Source organism: Paroedura picta, chromosome 3, assembly GCF_049243985.1.
Source record: "Paroedura picta isolate Pp20150507F chromosome 3, Ppicta_v3.0, whole genome shotgun sequence".
NCBI classification, from domain to species: Eukaryota; Metazoa; Chordata; class Lepidosauria; order Squamata; family Gekkonidae; genus Paroedura; species Paroedura picta.
Window position 1 is genome coordinate 7,510,160 of NC_135371.1, and position 15,278 is coordinate 7,525,437.

The 15,278-nt window shown below is 49.1% G+C and overlaps 1 protein-coding gene across 5 annotated transcripts in view; it reads right to left on the bottom strand.

Moving 5' to 3' along the window:
• TNXB (tenascin XB) overlaps positions 1 to 15,278 on the bottom strand; it is a 110,975-nt gene that overhangs the window by 5,252 nt on the left and 90,445 nt on the right. For all 5 annotated transcript variants that reach the window (XM_077330788.1, XM_077330787.1, XM_077330791.1 and 2 more), the window contains 8 exons: positions 13,469 to 13,786; positions 8,989 to 9,111; positions 8,585 to 8,728; positions 8,103 to 8,222; positions 7,835 to 7,978; positions 7,505 to 7,635; positions 3,565 to 3,697; positions 54 to 205 (listed from right to left, as the gene is read on the bottom strand). In XM_077330788.1, coding sequence (XP_077186903.1) covers positions 54 to 205; positions 3,565 to 3,697; positions 7,505 to 7,635; positions 7,835 to 7,978; positions 8,103 to 8,222; positions 8,585 to 8,728; positions 8,989 to 9,111; positions 13,469 to 13,786 — 1,265 coding nt within the window. The remainder of the gene's footprint in view (positions 1 to 53; positions 206 to 3,564; positions 3,698 to 7,504; positions 7,636 to 7,834; positions 7,979 to 8,102; positions 8,223 to 8,584; positions 8,729 to 8,988; positions 9,112 to 13,468; positions 13,787 to 15,278) is intronic.

The window sequence follows — 15,278 nt, forward strand, 5'->3', positions numbered from 1 at the left end:
CTGAATAAGGTAAAATGAGGCACACCTGTTCCATCCCTCCCCTTGGCTCTTACCAGCCAGCCTCCACCGTCGGTCTCCATGTCACAGTAGGCCTGAATGGGGCGGTTCCGGTCACCTCCCAGATAAATGGTCGTCTCTCGAGATGGCCTCGGTCCGTTCCAACTCTCCTCGCCGCAATCCCGAGGGAAAGGATATGTCAGGTGCCCTGCCGAGGAGAATTAGAGATGAGAACAGAACCGCTGCAATCAGGGCCAACATACCTTTGAATCCTGGGCCTATTCTGCACACAATAGATTATGCACTTTCAATGCACTTTAGAAGTAGATTTTCCTGTTCTGCACATTTGTGCATTATTCTGTGCTAGAGGAATGGCCCCTAGATGCTGGCTATAGGTAGAATTACCCACACTTTACTTAAAAAACCCATTAAAACACAACAATTCACAAAATATTTGTGAACAACACGACGGCAAACTAACCCCCCACCTACCTTTGCTGGGATCTAGGGGGAAACTACTGGTGGAATACTTTCCCTCCTTTGCTCCTCCTTTTGGGGGGCCCACAGATCTTCTCTTTGTCCTGGCCTCAACCATAGACCTAGAGTATGGAAGGGGCCATACAGGCCACCTAGTCCAACCACCTAGTCCAACCATGGCTATTGGGGGAGGTGGCCTCACTTGCCCACCTTTCTAAAAACACTTGATGTCAACACAGGATCTGCCTAAAGCATCCATGCTAAGTAGATGTCCAGCTGCTAGTTAAAGACTGCTCACCATCTCTTTAGGGCTACCAGTTTGCTTTCTACGTGATACAGATATTCATTTGACTTCCCCCTTGGGTGCAAAAGGATCAAGTGCAGATTTTTCCAGCCATAGAAGAAGAAGAAGAAGAAGAAGAAGAAGAAGAAGAAGAAGAAGAAGAAGAAGAAGAAGAAGAAGAGTTGGTTCTCATATGCCGCTTTTCTCTACCCCAAGGAGTCTCAAAGCAGCTTCCGATCTCCTTCCCTTTCCTTTCCCCACAACAGGCACCCTGTGAGGGAGGGGAGGCTGAGAGAGCCCTGATATTTCTGCTCGGTCAGAACAGCTGACCGAACCCAGCTGGTTGCATGTGGAGGAGGAGCAGGGAATCAAACCCGGCTCACCAGATTAGAAGTCCACACTCCTAACCACTGCACCAATCTAGGTCTCATAATGTCACAGGATCTGATGGAGATCTAGGCCAGTTCTTTGCACCTTGAAGGGCCGACTGAGTAGAAGGCAGCCTCATGTGTTCAACAGATGCACATTCAGCCTCCAGAACGAAAGCCTCTCTCCTGGCGGGGCAGGAAGCTGACTCCCCCCACCCCTTCCAGCATCTGGCTGATTTATTTACTTAAACATTTGTTTGGGGCATTGTTTCCCAATCTTTAAAACATGGTGGGTTTTCCCCCTGCCGTTTCTTTAAACTTTTAAAAGACTAACGTATTTATCAGAGCAGATGCCTCCCCGGCCTGAAGCCCCCGCCCTCAGATGCAAGAGGTGAGGCCTCAGGGGGTGGACGTCAATCTACAAGGGAATCCAGCAAAACCAAAACAGAAACGTCCAGCCTGGGCCAAAGGGCCTTGTCAGACACTCCATGCCTCTTGCATTTCATGGTCTTTTTGTGGCCCGCCCCCCTCGTCTCAGCTGATGTTGCCCGTATCCATTTGCATGTTTATGTATCTCAGCCAACTGAGGATAACAATCTGATGGAATGGGATAAACTCCATGGACACTTCTGCCTCGATACATCTCCTTGCTTATGAGGAGGGGGTGAAAGAGCTGGGTCTGTGTAGCTTGGCGAAGAGGGGGGCACGGAGAGATAGGATAGCTGTACTTAACTACATAAAAGGAACATATGTTGGAGAGGGGCCAGCGGATTTACTGTAGCTTTAGAGACAAAGTCTAGGGGCAGTGGGTTCAAATTACAGGAAAAGAGGCTTGGTGCCAGCTTGGTGTAGTGGTTAGGAGCATCGGCTTCCAATCTGGCGAGCCGAGTTTGATTCCTTGCCCCCCCATGTGCAGCCAGCTGGGTGACCTTGGGCGCGCCGCAGCACTGTAATCTCAGGGCTCTCTCAGCCTCACCTCCCTCACAGGGGGTCTGTTGTGGGGAGAGGAAATGGAAGGCGATTGTAAGCCGCTTTGAGACTTCTCTGGGTAGAGAAAAATGGCATATAAGAACCGACTCTTCTTCTCCTTCAGGGGTCTCTCAGCCGCACCTGCCTCACAGGGTGTCTGTTGTGGGAAGAGGAAAGGGAGGGCAAATGGAAGCCACTTTGAGCCTCCTTCAGGTAGAGAAAAGCGGCATATAAGAACCAACTCTTCTTCTTCTTCAGTAATCTCAGGGCTCTCTCAGCCTCACCCACCCCACAGGGTGTCTGTTGTGGGGAGAGGAAAGGGAAGGCGACTGTAAGCTGCTTTGAGCCTCCTTCGGGTAGAGAAAAGCGGCGTATAAGAACCAACTCTTCTTTTTCTTCAGTAATCTCAGGGCTCTCGCAGTCTCCCCTCCCTCACAGGGTGTCTGTTGAGGGGAGAGGAAGGGAAGGTAAATGTAAGCCACTTTGAGCCTCCTTTGGGTAGGGAAAAGCAGCATATAAGAACCTTCTTCTTCTTCTTCAGTAATCTCAGGGCTCTCTCAGCCTCACCCACTCCACAGGGTGTCTGTTGTGGGGAGAGGAAAGGGACTGTAAGCATCTTTGAGCCTCCTTTGGGTAGAGAAAAGTGGCATATAAGAACCAACTCTTCTTCTTCCGTAATATCAGGGCTCGCTTCTGAATGCAAACCAGAAAACGCCTCTTCCAGCCGGGGGCTTAAACTCCAAAAGACCTGACCGGAAACCATTTCACAGCCACGGACCCTTTCCAGAAAACTTGGAGCTCCTCATAACTTGTGTGTCCCACTGTGAGCAAGAGGGAGTTTAAGCTCTGTGATCATTTGGTTCCAGGTGGGGATCCAATCCGTTGGGTTGCAGGAGCACCGAGTAACTTAAGCACACGGCTCTCTCGTCTTCCAGAAAACCCAGCCGTGCGTCCCCTGCTTTAAATAACATTGTTCTCACAGATGTGGCTGAACCCCTCTTGGGCAGTTTAATACATAGTAGCGCAAGAGTGTCAATACGGGACTGAAAATGAGGAATTTGTTGCACAAGTGAGCATTCTGAGCCAGCACCAGCCAGTTTGGTGTAGTGGTTAGGAGTGCGGACTTCTAATCTGGCATGCTGGGTTCGATTCTGTGCTCCCCCACATGCAGCCAGCTGGGTGACCTTGGACTCGCCACGGCACTGATAAAACTGTTCTGACTCAGCAGGAATCTCAGGGCTCTCTCAGCCTCACCCGCCTCACAGGGTGTCTGTTGTGGGGAGAGGAAAGGGAAGGTGACTGTAAGCCGCTTTGAGACTCCTTCGGGTAGGGAAAAGCGGCATATAAGAACCAACTCTTCTTCTTCTTCTTCTTCTTACAAGCAGACGGAATCCTTGCGTATGAAAATGCCCTCAGACCTCACAGCTTGCTTGGGAACCGGAAAACCCAGGAAGCCAGTGAGTTTCTTACTGGTGGTGAAAGACGTGGAGGTGGGGGCTGTCGGCGTGCCTCTTCTCAGTGCCTGGACTTGAACCTGGTACCGGCTGGAGGGAAAGAGGTCCTGGAGTTCGTAGGAGGTGACGGAAGCATGCACGGTAATCTCCTGCAAAGAGGCAAACGAGAGAGGATGCAAATCAAGCCAACAACGATCTGGAGAAACATACTTATATATGCAAGTATGTAGGGCTGATCCTGCGTTGAGCAGGGGGTTGGACTAGATGGCCTGTATGGCCCCTTCCAACTCTATGATTCTATGATTCTATGATTCTAAGTGTCGTCCAGTAGCAGCAGACGTATGGTGGCTCAAGAAAGGGGCTTTAAAGGCCAGTAAGCGGAGGGGGTTTACCATTATCCTCCTCTTCTGAGTCGTCCCTGGTGGTCTCCAATCTAAGCACTGACCTGCTTCGCTTCTGAGATCCGACAAGATTTAGCTGTACCATGTTACCTTCTCTCCCCCAAGACATTCTTAGTTCTATTACGCATAGATAGTTTATTGCAGAGGAACTGAACAATCAGGCCTTTACGCTTGACTTTGGGTTTCTGGGCCTGCTGTATGCATCGCTCTTTTTTCTCCACTAACTTCCTCCTGTTATAAAAAGATCCAAAACTTGATAGGATGGGGAAAGTAAGCACCAACAAAGGGGGCAGGATGGTAGAAGGTGCAGTGTGTGTGTGTGTGTGTGTGTGTGTGTGTGTGTGTGTGTGGAGGGGACTCGAAGGGAAATCTGTATGCTTTTGAATTAATTGTGGCTTGGAAGTGAAGCAAGGGGGAAAACTGCCACAAAATCACTCTCAGAAAACATGGTGACGCAGAAGCCGGAAAGCAAACTCAGCACTAAAGAGAGGGTGTACAGAATGAAAAAGAAAACCCAACAGACACAAATGGTGAAAATGGGGGGATATGCAGCACAAAAAACAAAAACTCAATGGACATCTCCCCACAACAAGACACCCTGTGAGATGGGTGAGGCTGAGAGAGCCCTGATATTCCTGCTCAGTCAGAATAGCTTTCTCAGTGCTGTGGGGAGTCCAAGGTCACCCAGCTGGCTGCGTGTGGGGGAGCGCAGAATCAAACCCGGCTCACCAGACTCCTAACCATGACACCAAGCAGTAGGTGGTGGAAGAGTGGCCTCTGATGGGTGGGTAAGGGAGCAGGGGAGAATCCAAAGTAATCTGTATGCTTTTGAATTATTTTCAGCTTGGAAATGAAGCAAGGGGGTGGGGGGGAAATGCCAAAAAACCACACTCAGAAAATATGGGAAACAGCAGCCAGAAAGCAAACCGAGCACTGAAGAGAGAAAACTGAATGCAGAACTTAAAAAGAAAACTCAGCAGACATGCATGTTGAAAGCAGAGGGGAGATTCCGCACAAAAAGGAAAATTCAACAGACATACATGATGAAAGTGAGGGAAAACACACATCCACACCCTTCTTTCTACATGACAGATTTAAAAAATGCTAGGAACAGCAGGAGAGGGTTCTCTCACCAGATGAGGGATACGCCTAGAATATAATAATCATCCGTATTTTGATACTCCTATCCTATAAATTATCTTGCTGTAACCCTTGAAGGGCCACGGTCAGCCTGATTGCCATAGGTAAGCTGCCCTTGGCTAGTATATGGAGGGAAACCTCCAAAAAATACCAAGGCTGTAATGTGGAAACAGGCAATGTATAGCCACCTCTGCTCATATCTTGCTTTGAAAATCTTAGGAGTAAACTCAGGCTTTCTCAACAGGGCTTTTGTGAAACCCTGGGGTTTCTTAACAGCACCAGATTGGGTGGGAGTTAATTTAAAATATATTTTTAATTCTTTTTTAGAAATTCAGGTAATATGACCAAATCTGGTTATGTCAACCCACCCACCCCTTCCCAAAATAGCCAATGACGGGCCTGGAGGGGGTGGAAAGAGGAGGGGCCCCGGCCATAAAAATCCTTGCTGGCTGACGCTCATCACACAAAGTAGTGACTGGAGTTCAGAGGGGTGAATACTCTCGTTTTAACTGTGAGCGTTCCGTCAGGGCCCTCAGCTCTTCCGGGAGCTCGTTCCACCAGGTCGGGGCCAGGACTGAAAAGGCCCTGCCCCTGGTTGAGGCCAAGCATGCCTCCCCGGGCCCAGGGACCACCTGTCATGAACCCCGATTCATGACTTTTTCGTTTCCTGGGCTCTGGCAAGGCCAGCCGTCATAAACCTGTAAATCTGTCCTTTGGCTCCACGATTCTCCCTGCTTCCTTTCGCTTTATCAAATTCTTCCTGCGTCCTTGTGTAGACAACAAAGACTCAACAGAAGTGTATTATTATTATTATTATTATTATTAATATTATTATTCGATTTATTTCCCGCCACTCCCTACAGGCTCGTGGCGGGTAACAGTAGTCTTAAAATCCCCCATTAAAACCCCCACTAAAAGACTCTAAAAGTACCCAACATGGATGGGAAAAGTATAACTGTAGAGATTAGATTCTGGCCATCTGGCAGCCTGTGAACTCAGGCACCTTTGTTGCCCTCTACTCTCCCGCCGAAATGCCTATTCTCCCTCATCAAGAATAACCTATATCTGTTCTGAAGTGTCTATTGTTCTCCGTTACTGTCAAGCCCCTGGCTTAGGAGGTCTTGGCTTGCTCTAGCATTTCTGTAGCGTCTGTTCAATAAAGTTCTTTCTTGGCTTTTCAACAACCTGTTGGATCCCGGATGTGTTTTTATCACGGACTCTACTGGCTGGGCTCAGCCTGAATCCTGACACCACCAACAGATTCAAACCCGCAGAGCGAAGAGCTCTACGGGGGGCATAACCTGAGTCTCTGTAGCCCCACTTTTACCACAACACCCCACTAGAGTCTTTAGAGCTTATGCATTGGACCCCAACACTACATCAGCACAAAACCAGGAGGCCTGTAAACCTTCAATAGTCTATTCCACCTTTTCTACTGGTTCCAGAATATAAGGCTCTAGAGCAGGGTCCACCGCACTGAATTTGGTAATGAAATCACAGAAGATTTGGATAGGCCTCGCTCTGCATCTCTGTTTATTGTTAAGCCGCTTTAATAAAGCCAGACTTTGCCTCAGATACTTCTCTGCCTTTTCTTGAATTTCTGACAAAGGTTACAAAAAAAACCCCTCCTGTTTTATGAGACTTGGCTTTTCCCGCCCAAATTCCACCAAATCCTAAAAATTGCTGTATCTTCTGAAGTAGAGCCCAGAATGGCTTCTCACGCAAGGCCTCTTACGCCTGGCACAGGCCGAGTCGGTGGTCAGTCTTTCCATTCACTCCCAACGTGCCTCAGATAAAAATAGGCCCGTGCGTGAGCCTGCGATTCCTAACCCCCCCCCGTTCTCATGCCAAGGGTGAATAAGTGTCATATTGAGAGGGACTGCCCAGCTGCTCGACATCTAAGGCAACCAAACACTGTTATGGAGATTGGAAGATGATCCTTTCTTTGATGGATGGCCTACTGGTAGCGAAGAAGAAGAAGAAGAAGAAGAAGAAGAAGAAGAAGAAGAAGAAGAAGAAGAAGAAGAAGAAGAAGAAGAAGAGTTGTTCTTTATACCCCACTTTGCTCCACCAGAAGGAATCTCAAAGCGGATTCCAATTGCCTTCCCTTCCCGTTTTCCCGTTGAAAAGTGATGTTTTTCTGGGTTGGGGCGAGTTGTGGGGGGAAGTTATTTTGGGACAAGGTGTGTTCAGAAAGTGGAGGACCCCTGCCTAGACCACAGACCTGTCAATTCTGTCCCTGCTCAGAAGTGACGGTGCATCATTCCTGACGGAGGGAGCTCTGACTCTCAAAAGCTCACTTCCTGATATTCTTTTCGGTCTCTAAGTTGCTACTGGATTCAAATCTAGCTGTTTGACTGCAAACCAACAGGGCTACCTTCCAAACCAGCGCATTGTAATACCCTCATGAAATACCTTTGTTTCTCCATCTGGGGTTTCATAGCTCAGTAAGTACCCGCCCGGTGTGGCACGGGGTGGTAACCAGGTAAGACGAGCACTGCGGGCTGAGATCTCACTAGCCTGGAGGTTCCGTGGCCCATCAGCACCTGGAGAAAGAGAAGAATGAAAGAATTCAGCAAAGGAAGGACAACATTTGATTTAAGAGAGGATCACAACGCGGCATGCTTTCCCCTCCTTGAACACTGTAAACACATCAGGCGACTGTTCTTGAGTTCTGCTTCCCTTCACCTCCTTGCCAAGGGAGGACCTGGATGCCCCCCCACCTCTTCAGTCTCACCCACTTACCAGTGGTGAAAGTGGCACTGACTGGCGAGCTACGGTTTCCTTCCTTCTCCCCGTAGACGCTGGCCCGATATTCTGTGTCCAGCTGCAGCCCTGACAGCCGCAGCTCGGCCCGGTTCCCTGGTACGGATTCAGAGACCCTGGAGCCTGCAAGAGAAATGTACTGTGTAGAAATGTACTGTGTAGAAGTTTCCATTGCAGTGTCTGAACATGAGACAAGCCTCACTGGAACAGACCAAAGGTCCATCCAGTGCAGTATCCCCGCTCTTACCTCCCGCAGGCCCATAGGTGACAATGTAGTTGCTCATCTCGGCCACGCCAGGCTGCCAGACCAGCACAGCAGAGGAATCGGTCACGTTGACAGCTCGCAGGTCAGAAGGGCCGTCAGGAACTGTGTCGTGAGAAAAGCGTAGTCAACAGGGGGCCTTTCCCCTTCATCCTGGATCGTTTCCCCAGAGAACTTTGGGCCGTGGGGTGGGCTGGAGACCCGAGACTGGAGTAAGTGGGGTTGTGGCGACAAGAGCTAATTGCCCCATGGCTGTGACAGCCAAGGCATGGTCCTATCTGAGATAATGATACTGGGCAGGTTGTTGGTTCATCCAGCCCAAGGGCCACTTTTATGAACCTGAACCTGAACCTTAGGTTGGATGAACAAACAGCTTCATCTGAGATATGACACGTGGGTTCAAATGAGAGTCCTAGGCTAATTACATTTCCTGCTGAGTAAAGTGAAAGTGTTTTGTTCAGGATTACCTGTGGTGACATAGCCCAGCAAGGGCTCGCTCTCCTCGAAGCCCCGGATCGACATCACGCTGACCTCATAGCTGGTCCCGGGGGTCAGGCCTTTGATGATGGTTCTTAGCGTGGATCCATCCACAGAGATGCTTCTGGGCTCCCCTGCAACAAAAGATCTGAGCTCCAATCTTTTCTGGGACTCCCCACAGCTTTATATTATATCTCCTGAACTCCTTTTCTGTTTCCTCCAGTGTTTCCTCAGTCCCATCATCTCACATTTCCTTCCTTCCTTCCTTCCTTCCTTCCTTCCTTCCTTCCTTCCTTCCTTCCTTCCTTCCTTCCTTCCTTCCTTCCTTCCTTCCTTCTTCCCTTCCTCCTTCCCTTCCTTCCTTCCACCGGGGTAACAGGATCCAGAAACCTACCCCCATCCAATGGCTGGAAGGAAATTTTGTAGCCGTCAGCACGAGATGACGGCGCCCGCCAGTTCGTCATGACGGATGTCTCACGGATGTCACTAAACCACAAGTCCCGGGGACTGTCCAGCACTGGAAAAAAAGAAGACATGGGCTTGGATCAGGACCTTTGAGGCTCACTTGCTCACTGCATGTGGGGGAGTAACTGCCTTTACTCATCCGAACGGTTCCCTTGCCTTATCAGCTGCATTACAGGAGGACATGCAACAGTCAAAACATCCCCCATCTTGCACCGATGAGAAGAAATTTCACCTGGTGAATTAAAGGCACACAGTTGGCCTACTGGGAGAGAGAAAGGACAGCTGTAGACCTGAAGGTATGCAAGGCAAGTAGTTTTCATTTAATGGGAAAAGATGAAGCTACCCTGGCCTCATGTCAGTCAACCTTCTCTCCTTTCCTTGATTCTGTTCCTTTCGCATCATTCACTCTGGATCAGCTGTGAATTCTTAGAATAAAGTATTGCAAATTAGCCACCTCCCTCTCTCTCTCTTTCTCTCTCTCTCTCCGGCAGCCTTTTTACTGTTTTTTTACTGTTTTACTGTTTTTACTGTTGAGAAACTTCTGAATCATTCTTCAGACTTTGAGAAACCCTGGAAATGATGTCAGCAGGCCACACCTCCCTGACACCCCCCGGAAATCACATATCACCAGAAGTGACATCACCCTGACACTCCCACCGGATGTGACATCACACTCTGTTGCCCCTCCCCCCCATGCCCGAAATGGCCCAGCAGCCTACTTTGCTGGGCTGGGAACAGGTACTCTGTTGTCTCCTGCCACCCCCCAACCCAGTTAAGAAGAAGAAGAAGGAAGAAGGAAGAAGGAAGAAGGAAGAAGGAGGAAGAAGGAAGAAGGAAGAAGGAAGAAGGAGGAAGGAAGAAGGAGGAAGAAGAAGAGTTGGTTCTTATATGCTGCTTTTCTCTACCCAAAGGAGGCTCAAACCGGCTTACAGTCGCCTTCCCTTTCCTCTCCCCACAACAGGCAACTTGTGGGGTAAGTTAAAATGAGAGTACTTACCTTTCTGGACTCCACATGTGACAACCCTTGGCCAGCAAGGATTTTGATCCCTGGAGCCCCTCCCCTTTCCACCCCCTCCCGGCCCATCATTGTCCATTTTGGGAGGGAGAGGTGGATCGACATAAACCATATATGGTCATATCATCCAATAATTCTTAATTAAAAATATATTAGAAGTTAATTAGTCCCCACCCAATCAGGGATCTCCTGGCTATATTACACACATGCTATATGATGAATAAGAATAAATTAATAATACATTCAAAACAACAGTGGGAGGGCCCCTGGAGTCCTGGCCCTGCAAGTGGACCTCCTGAGGGCACCTGGGTTTTAACCACTGTCTGGCACAGTGTCTGACTGGAAGGGACCCTGGCCTGATCCAGCACGGCTTCTCAAACATGGGCCACAAAGCGGTCCTAAACCAGCGGCACATTATCTCCTCCTAAAGATGACATGTAGCATTCCAGGCTTCTGGAAGCTTCCACATGAGTCCCAACCAGAAACTCTTGCTGGGCCCATGCTGGCACCACCCATGTCCAGACTAGCATTGCATGAAAACGGGTAACATGATCTGCTGGGCTCCATGGGTCCAAGGGGGGCCAGGCCCCACAGACTTCCCCAAGATTTCTGCTCTTGATGGCCCTGCTGACTTCTCAAGCAGAGGAGGGGGGAACAGTGATGCTGGTCGCTTGACATCCTCCTCCCTTTCTCTAGGGAACGAATGTGGCCAGATTGGCCGACCACAAAGGAAACAGAGGAATGCCAGAGACTAATTCCTTGGGTCTCACAAAGGAAACCACAGCTGGAAGCAGGCCCAGCCCTGCAGGCCCAGCCAGCAGCACAGCTGTCCGATCGCTGCTTCCCCGAAGATCAGCCCAGATCCCTGAGGCGCATTGGCTTCTCGGTTCATCCCCGGATGGCCCCCTTAGTACAGGTTAACTGGTACAGTTGCACTGGATGGCCACAGCTGTCTGGGTGGTGTCTATGGGGGGATGGGTCCCAGGTGCTGCAAATTCTGAATGCATTTCGCCCAAAAAACAAATGAATTGCGTTCATTAGCATGGGGTTGGGATAGCTTTGCTTTTGCTATATGGATTTTTGCAGAGCAAATGTATTTTTAAACTTGGAAACCTGCGGCAGGGGCTCATGGGAATTGTAGTCCACGAACATCTGGAGGACCACAGGTTGACTACCCCTGACTTAATGTATACACAGAAATGATGACTAGACCTAGAAAAGCCAGAATTAGTGAATTTAAGAGTTGTATCAGATTAAAGACAATTCAGTGGTCAACCACTATCTCACTTTTGGCTGTACTGTATACGTAATGCATTTGTAACCACTGAGGAAGGCTGTAGAAGCCAAAACACATCTGGTATTATGTGGTTTGTAGGACATATTCATCTACCAGGAATGTGTGTAAATTGCATGATCTGCTAGTGTTTTTTTTATTTTATGTGCGCACTGTATATAATAAATGTTTTATTTTTTGTTATAGCCTGACGCTTTTAACACAAATTAAAAACAACAACAAATCTTTAACCTGCCACAAGACCACAGTGGCTTAGCTGGAACTGCGGTTGCCACCCTCCAGGTGGGCCCTGGAGATCTCCCAACATTACAACTACAAACTATCGGTTCCCTTGGAGTTCTCCAGACTAATTAAATCATTCCGTGAAGAAAATGGCAGCTGGGGAGGGGGGGGTTTGCTCCATGGTATTATACTCTGTAGCGGTCCCTCGTCTCCTCAAACCCGTCCTTTCCTAAGCTCCGCCCCCAAATATCCTGTTTTTTCCCCATCCTAGAGTGGGCAACCCCTGCTAGGAGTTGCTTTCTCCCACCAAAGCCTTGCTGAAACTCAGGCATATGCTGCACACAATAGATAATGTACTTTCAATGCACTTTGAATGCACAGGAATGCAGAGGAAAATCCAGCTGCCAAACCACATTGAAAGTGCATTATCCTCTGTGTGCGGAATGGGCTCAGTTTGGAGGGATCTTCTTTTCTCCAGCAACCGCAGGCTGATTCATACATTATACAGTAGTTTAGGACAGTCAGCCTGAATGGCTTCAATCCCCATCCATGTAATGCCCACTTCATGGTGTACATGGAGCAGGGGCTCCAGCCTTACTGCTTCCCCCACCTGAACTGGTCCCAGAGAGGCACTATTTGGCTCTTTGGCAAAACCTTCATGTCTCCCAGACAGTGCTGGCCCCAGGATTTGGTGGGTCCTGAGCAAAGAATTGCAAGGCAAACGAACCGGTCAGTCCTAGAGGAGATCAGCCCTGAGTGCTCCTTAGAAGGCCAGATCCTGTAGATGAAACTCAAATACTTTGGCCACCTCATGAGAAGGAAGGACTCCCTGGAGAAGAGCCTAATGCTGGGAGCGATCGAGGGCAAAAGAAGAAGGGGACGACAGAGAATGAGGTGGCTGGATGGAGTCACTGAAGCAGTCGGTGCAAACTTAAATGGACTCCGGGGAATGGTCGAGGACAGGAAGGCCTGGAGGATCATTGTCTGTGAGGTTGCGATGGGTCGGACACAACTTCGCACCTAACAACAACAAGAGCAAAGAATTCTCCTCCCCTGCCTACTACCAGTCACTCCTGCCCTCTCTCCCACCTACCCACATACATGCCTCTTTCCTGCTTTTGTGTCCCTCCCTTGCCTGCCTTGTCACAAGGACTCCCACTGCCTATGCTCTCAGCTGCCTCTGCAGCCCTTTCTCTAGAGGCACTGGTAGGGATGTGAGGCTCCAAGTGGGACCTGGGCATCCCCTGGATCCAGAAATGAGAGTGGCAGGCAATAAGCTCAAAAATCAAAAAATCAAAAAATCAAAAAATCAAAAAATCAAAAAATCAAAAAATCAAAAAATCAAAAAATCAAAAAATCAAAAAATCAAAAAATCAAAAAATCAAAAAATCAAAACATCAAAACATCAAAACATCAAAAAAATCAATAAACCTTAGGCACTGAGGCAATGCATGTAAGAGAGAGCATGGGGGCACAGAATGCCAGCAAGTGGTGCTGGCAGCAGGGGGCCCAGCCAGAAAGCCTGGTTCCTGGCAGCTGCATCCAACTTAGCTCACGCTGATGCCAGCCTTGGAACAGGTGGGTTCCCCCAACAGGCCAAACCTGGGCTGCTCCCAGTCAGGAAAATGGCCCTCTGGTCCATCCTGGATTCTCAACAATGGGTGAATTGGCCAGCAGAATCTCCTTGGACCTCTACTCCTCTTCTCCCAACAACCCACAACCTTCCCCGCCCCCAATTCCTGTGGGTCTTCTGCTTCTTTTGTGTGGAAGAATTTAATTTAGGCGACACACCGGCATCATGATAGTGTTTGGGCAGAGAGCACTATCCTCCTGCTTCAGAAAAACAAACAAATTGGCACTGAAGCGCAGGTGAATTACCTAGCCCGCTTGTCCGAGCTGCGGTGTTGATATTGGCCACCTCCAGTCCATTCTTGATGCCGTAGAGTGTGAGGCTGTACTCCTTGTTGGGAGCAAGGTCCCTGACCACGGCCGAGCGCTCGGTCCCTGGCACGTCAACCTCCTTCGGCGGTCGGGGGCTCTTCCCGCTGCCGACGAGGGAATCTTTGTACCGGATCCGAAAAGAATCACATTGACCCTCGGGGGCTTCCCACTTGAGCTGCAGCGAGGTGGGGGTCACGTCAAACACAACCAGGTTCCTGAGCAGATTGATTGGCTTGCTGATGGCTTCTGGGAAAGCTGCATGAGAGAGAGAATGGAAATGAGTGTGGTGAAAAAGGCAGGGGGAAAGGGAAGGGAAAGACGGCAAAGGAGAACTGTTAAATGAGGTGGTTCCGAAAAAGAAGAAGAGCTGGTTTTGATGCCCGCTTTTCACTACCCAAAGGAGTCTTACAAGCTCTCCCCACAACTGACACCCTGTGAGGTAGGTGAAGCTGAGAGAGCTCTGACAGAAGTGCTCTGTGAGAACAGCTCTAACCGGACTGCGACTAGCCCAACCAGGTCATCCAGCTGCCTGCATGTGAAGGAGAATCAAACCCAGCTTTCCAGATTAGAAGCCGCCACTGCTGTTAACCAAGCCAGCTCTCAGAAGGGCACAGGGTATAGTAAGGAGAAATTACACTTCTTTCTGCCTCGTAATATTGGGGAAATCTTAAGATTTCTGTCCTCTGGCAACAAAAAGTTCTCTATCAGCCCTGGTTCTAGGAGGCATTTGATTAGTCACTGTTGGAATCAGGATGCTAGACTAAGGCCTTTCACATGTGGCTTATTTGCCTCAGGCTCATTACTGCTGGGAGGTGGATTTTCCCCAGCTCTTCTCCGGTCTCCTCCAAGCTTTGCCTCAAAGTTTCACAAAATGCCACAGCAAAGCTTGGTTGGCTATTACATGAAAAGAAGAAAAGGGCCTCACCAACATCAACTAGAAAATAAATGTGTGTGTGGGGGGGGGGGGGGAGAGATCCGATTGGTGCTTGTCAGGAAAGAATCTCTAATATTTGAAGAAGAGTTGTTTTTTATACCCCGCTTTTCACTAAAGGTACAATCGCCTTCTTTCCTCTCCCTACAACAGACACCCTGTGAGGTGGGTGAGGCTGAGAGAGCTCTGAGAGAACAGCTCTTACAGGGCTGGGGCTAACCAAGGTCACCCAGCTGGCTGCATGTGGAGGAGTGGGGAATCAAACCGAGCTGGCCAGATTAGAAACCGCCACTCTTAACCGCTACACCAACCCCTCTTTTGCGAGGTTTCACAAAAACAGACTTCTGTCTGGTGCTTCTTTCCTGACAAGCACCAATTCCCACCCACCCCTCTTTTGTCCATTCTACTATGTGGGAAAGGAAAGGCCGGATTTTCCCAGGCCCCTCCTCCCCACACTGATCCAGCACTTATAACGAACGGCACATAATGAGCTCTACCATTTTACTGGAAACAGCCTTCTCCCATCCCGGTCCCCTTATTTTATGGTACATCCAGCCAAATTAAGAAGAACTCCAAAAACCCTGTGCTCATTATTCTCTAATATTTTTTCCATTCTTAATAATTTTAAAAGGGGTCTTGTTTCCAATAGCAGCAATAACTCAGCTGACAGAAAACCGTTTGCAGGCTGAAGTGAGGTAATCCGTGGATGAGGGGAGACAGTTCAATTTTCCTCACACTCTACACCAGGGGTAGTCAAAGTGCGGCCCTCCAGATGTCCATGGACTACAATTCCCAGGAGCCCCTGGCAGGGGCTTC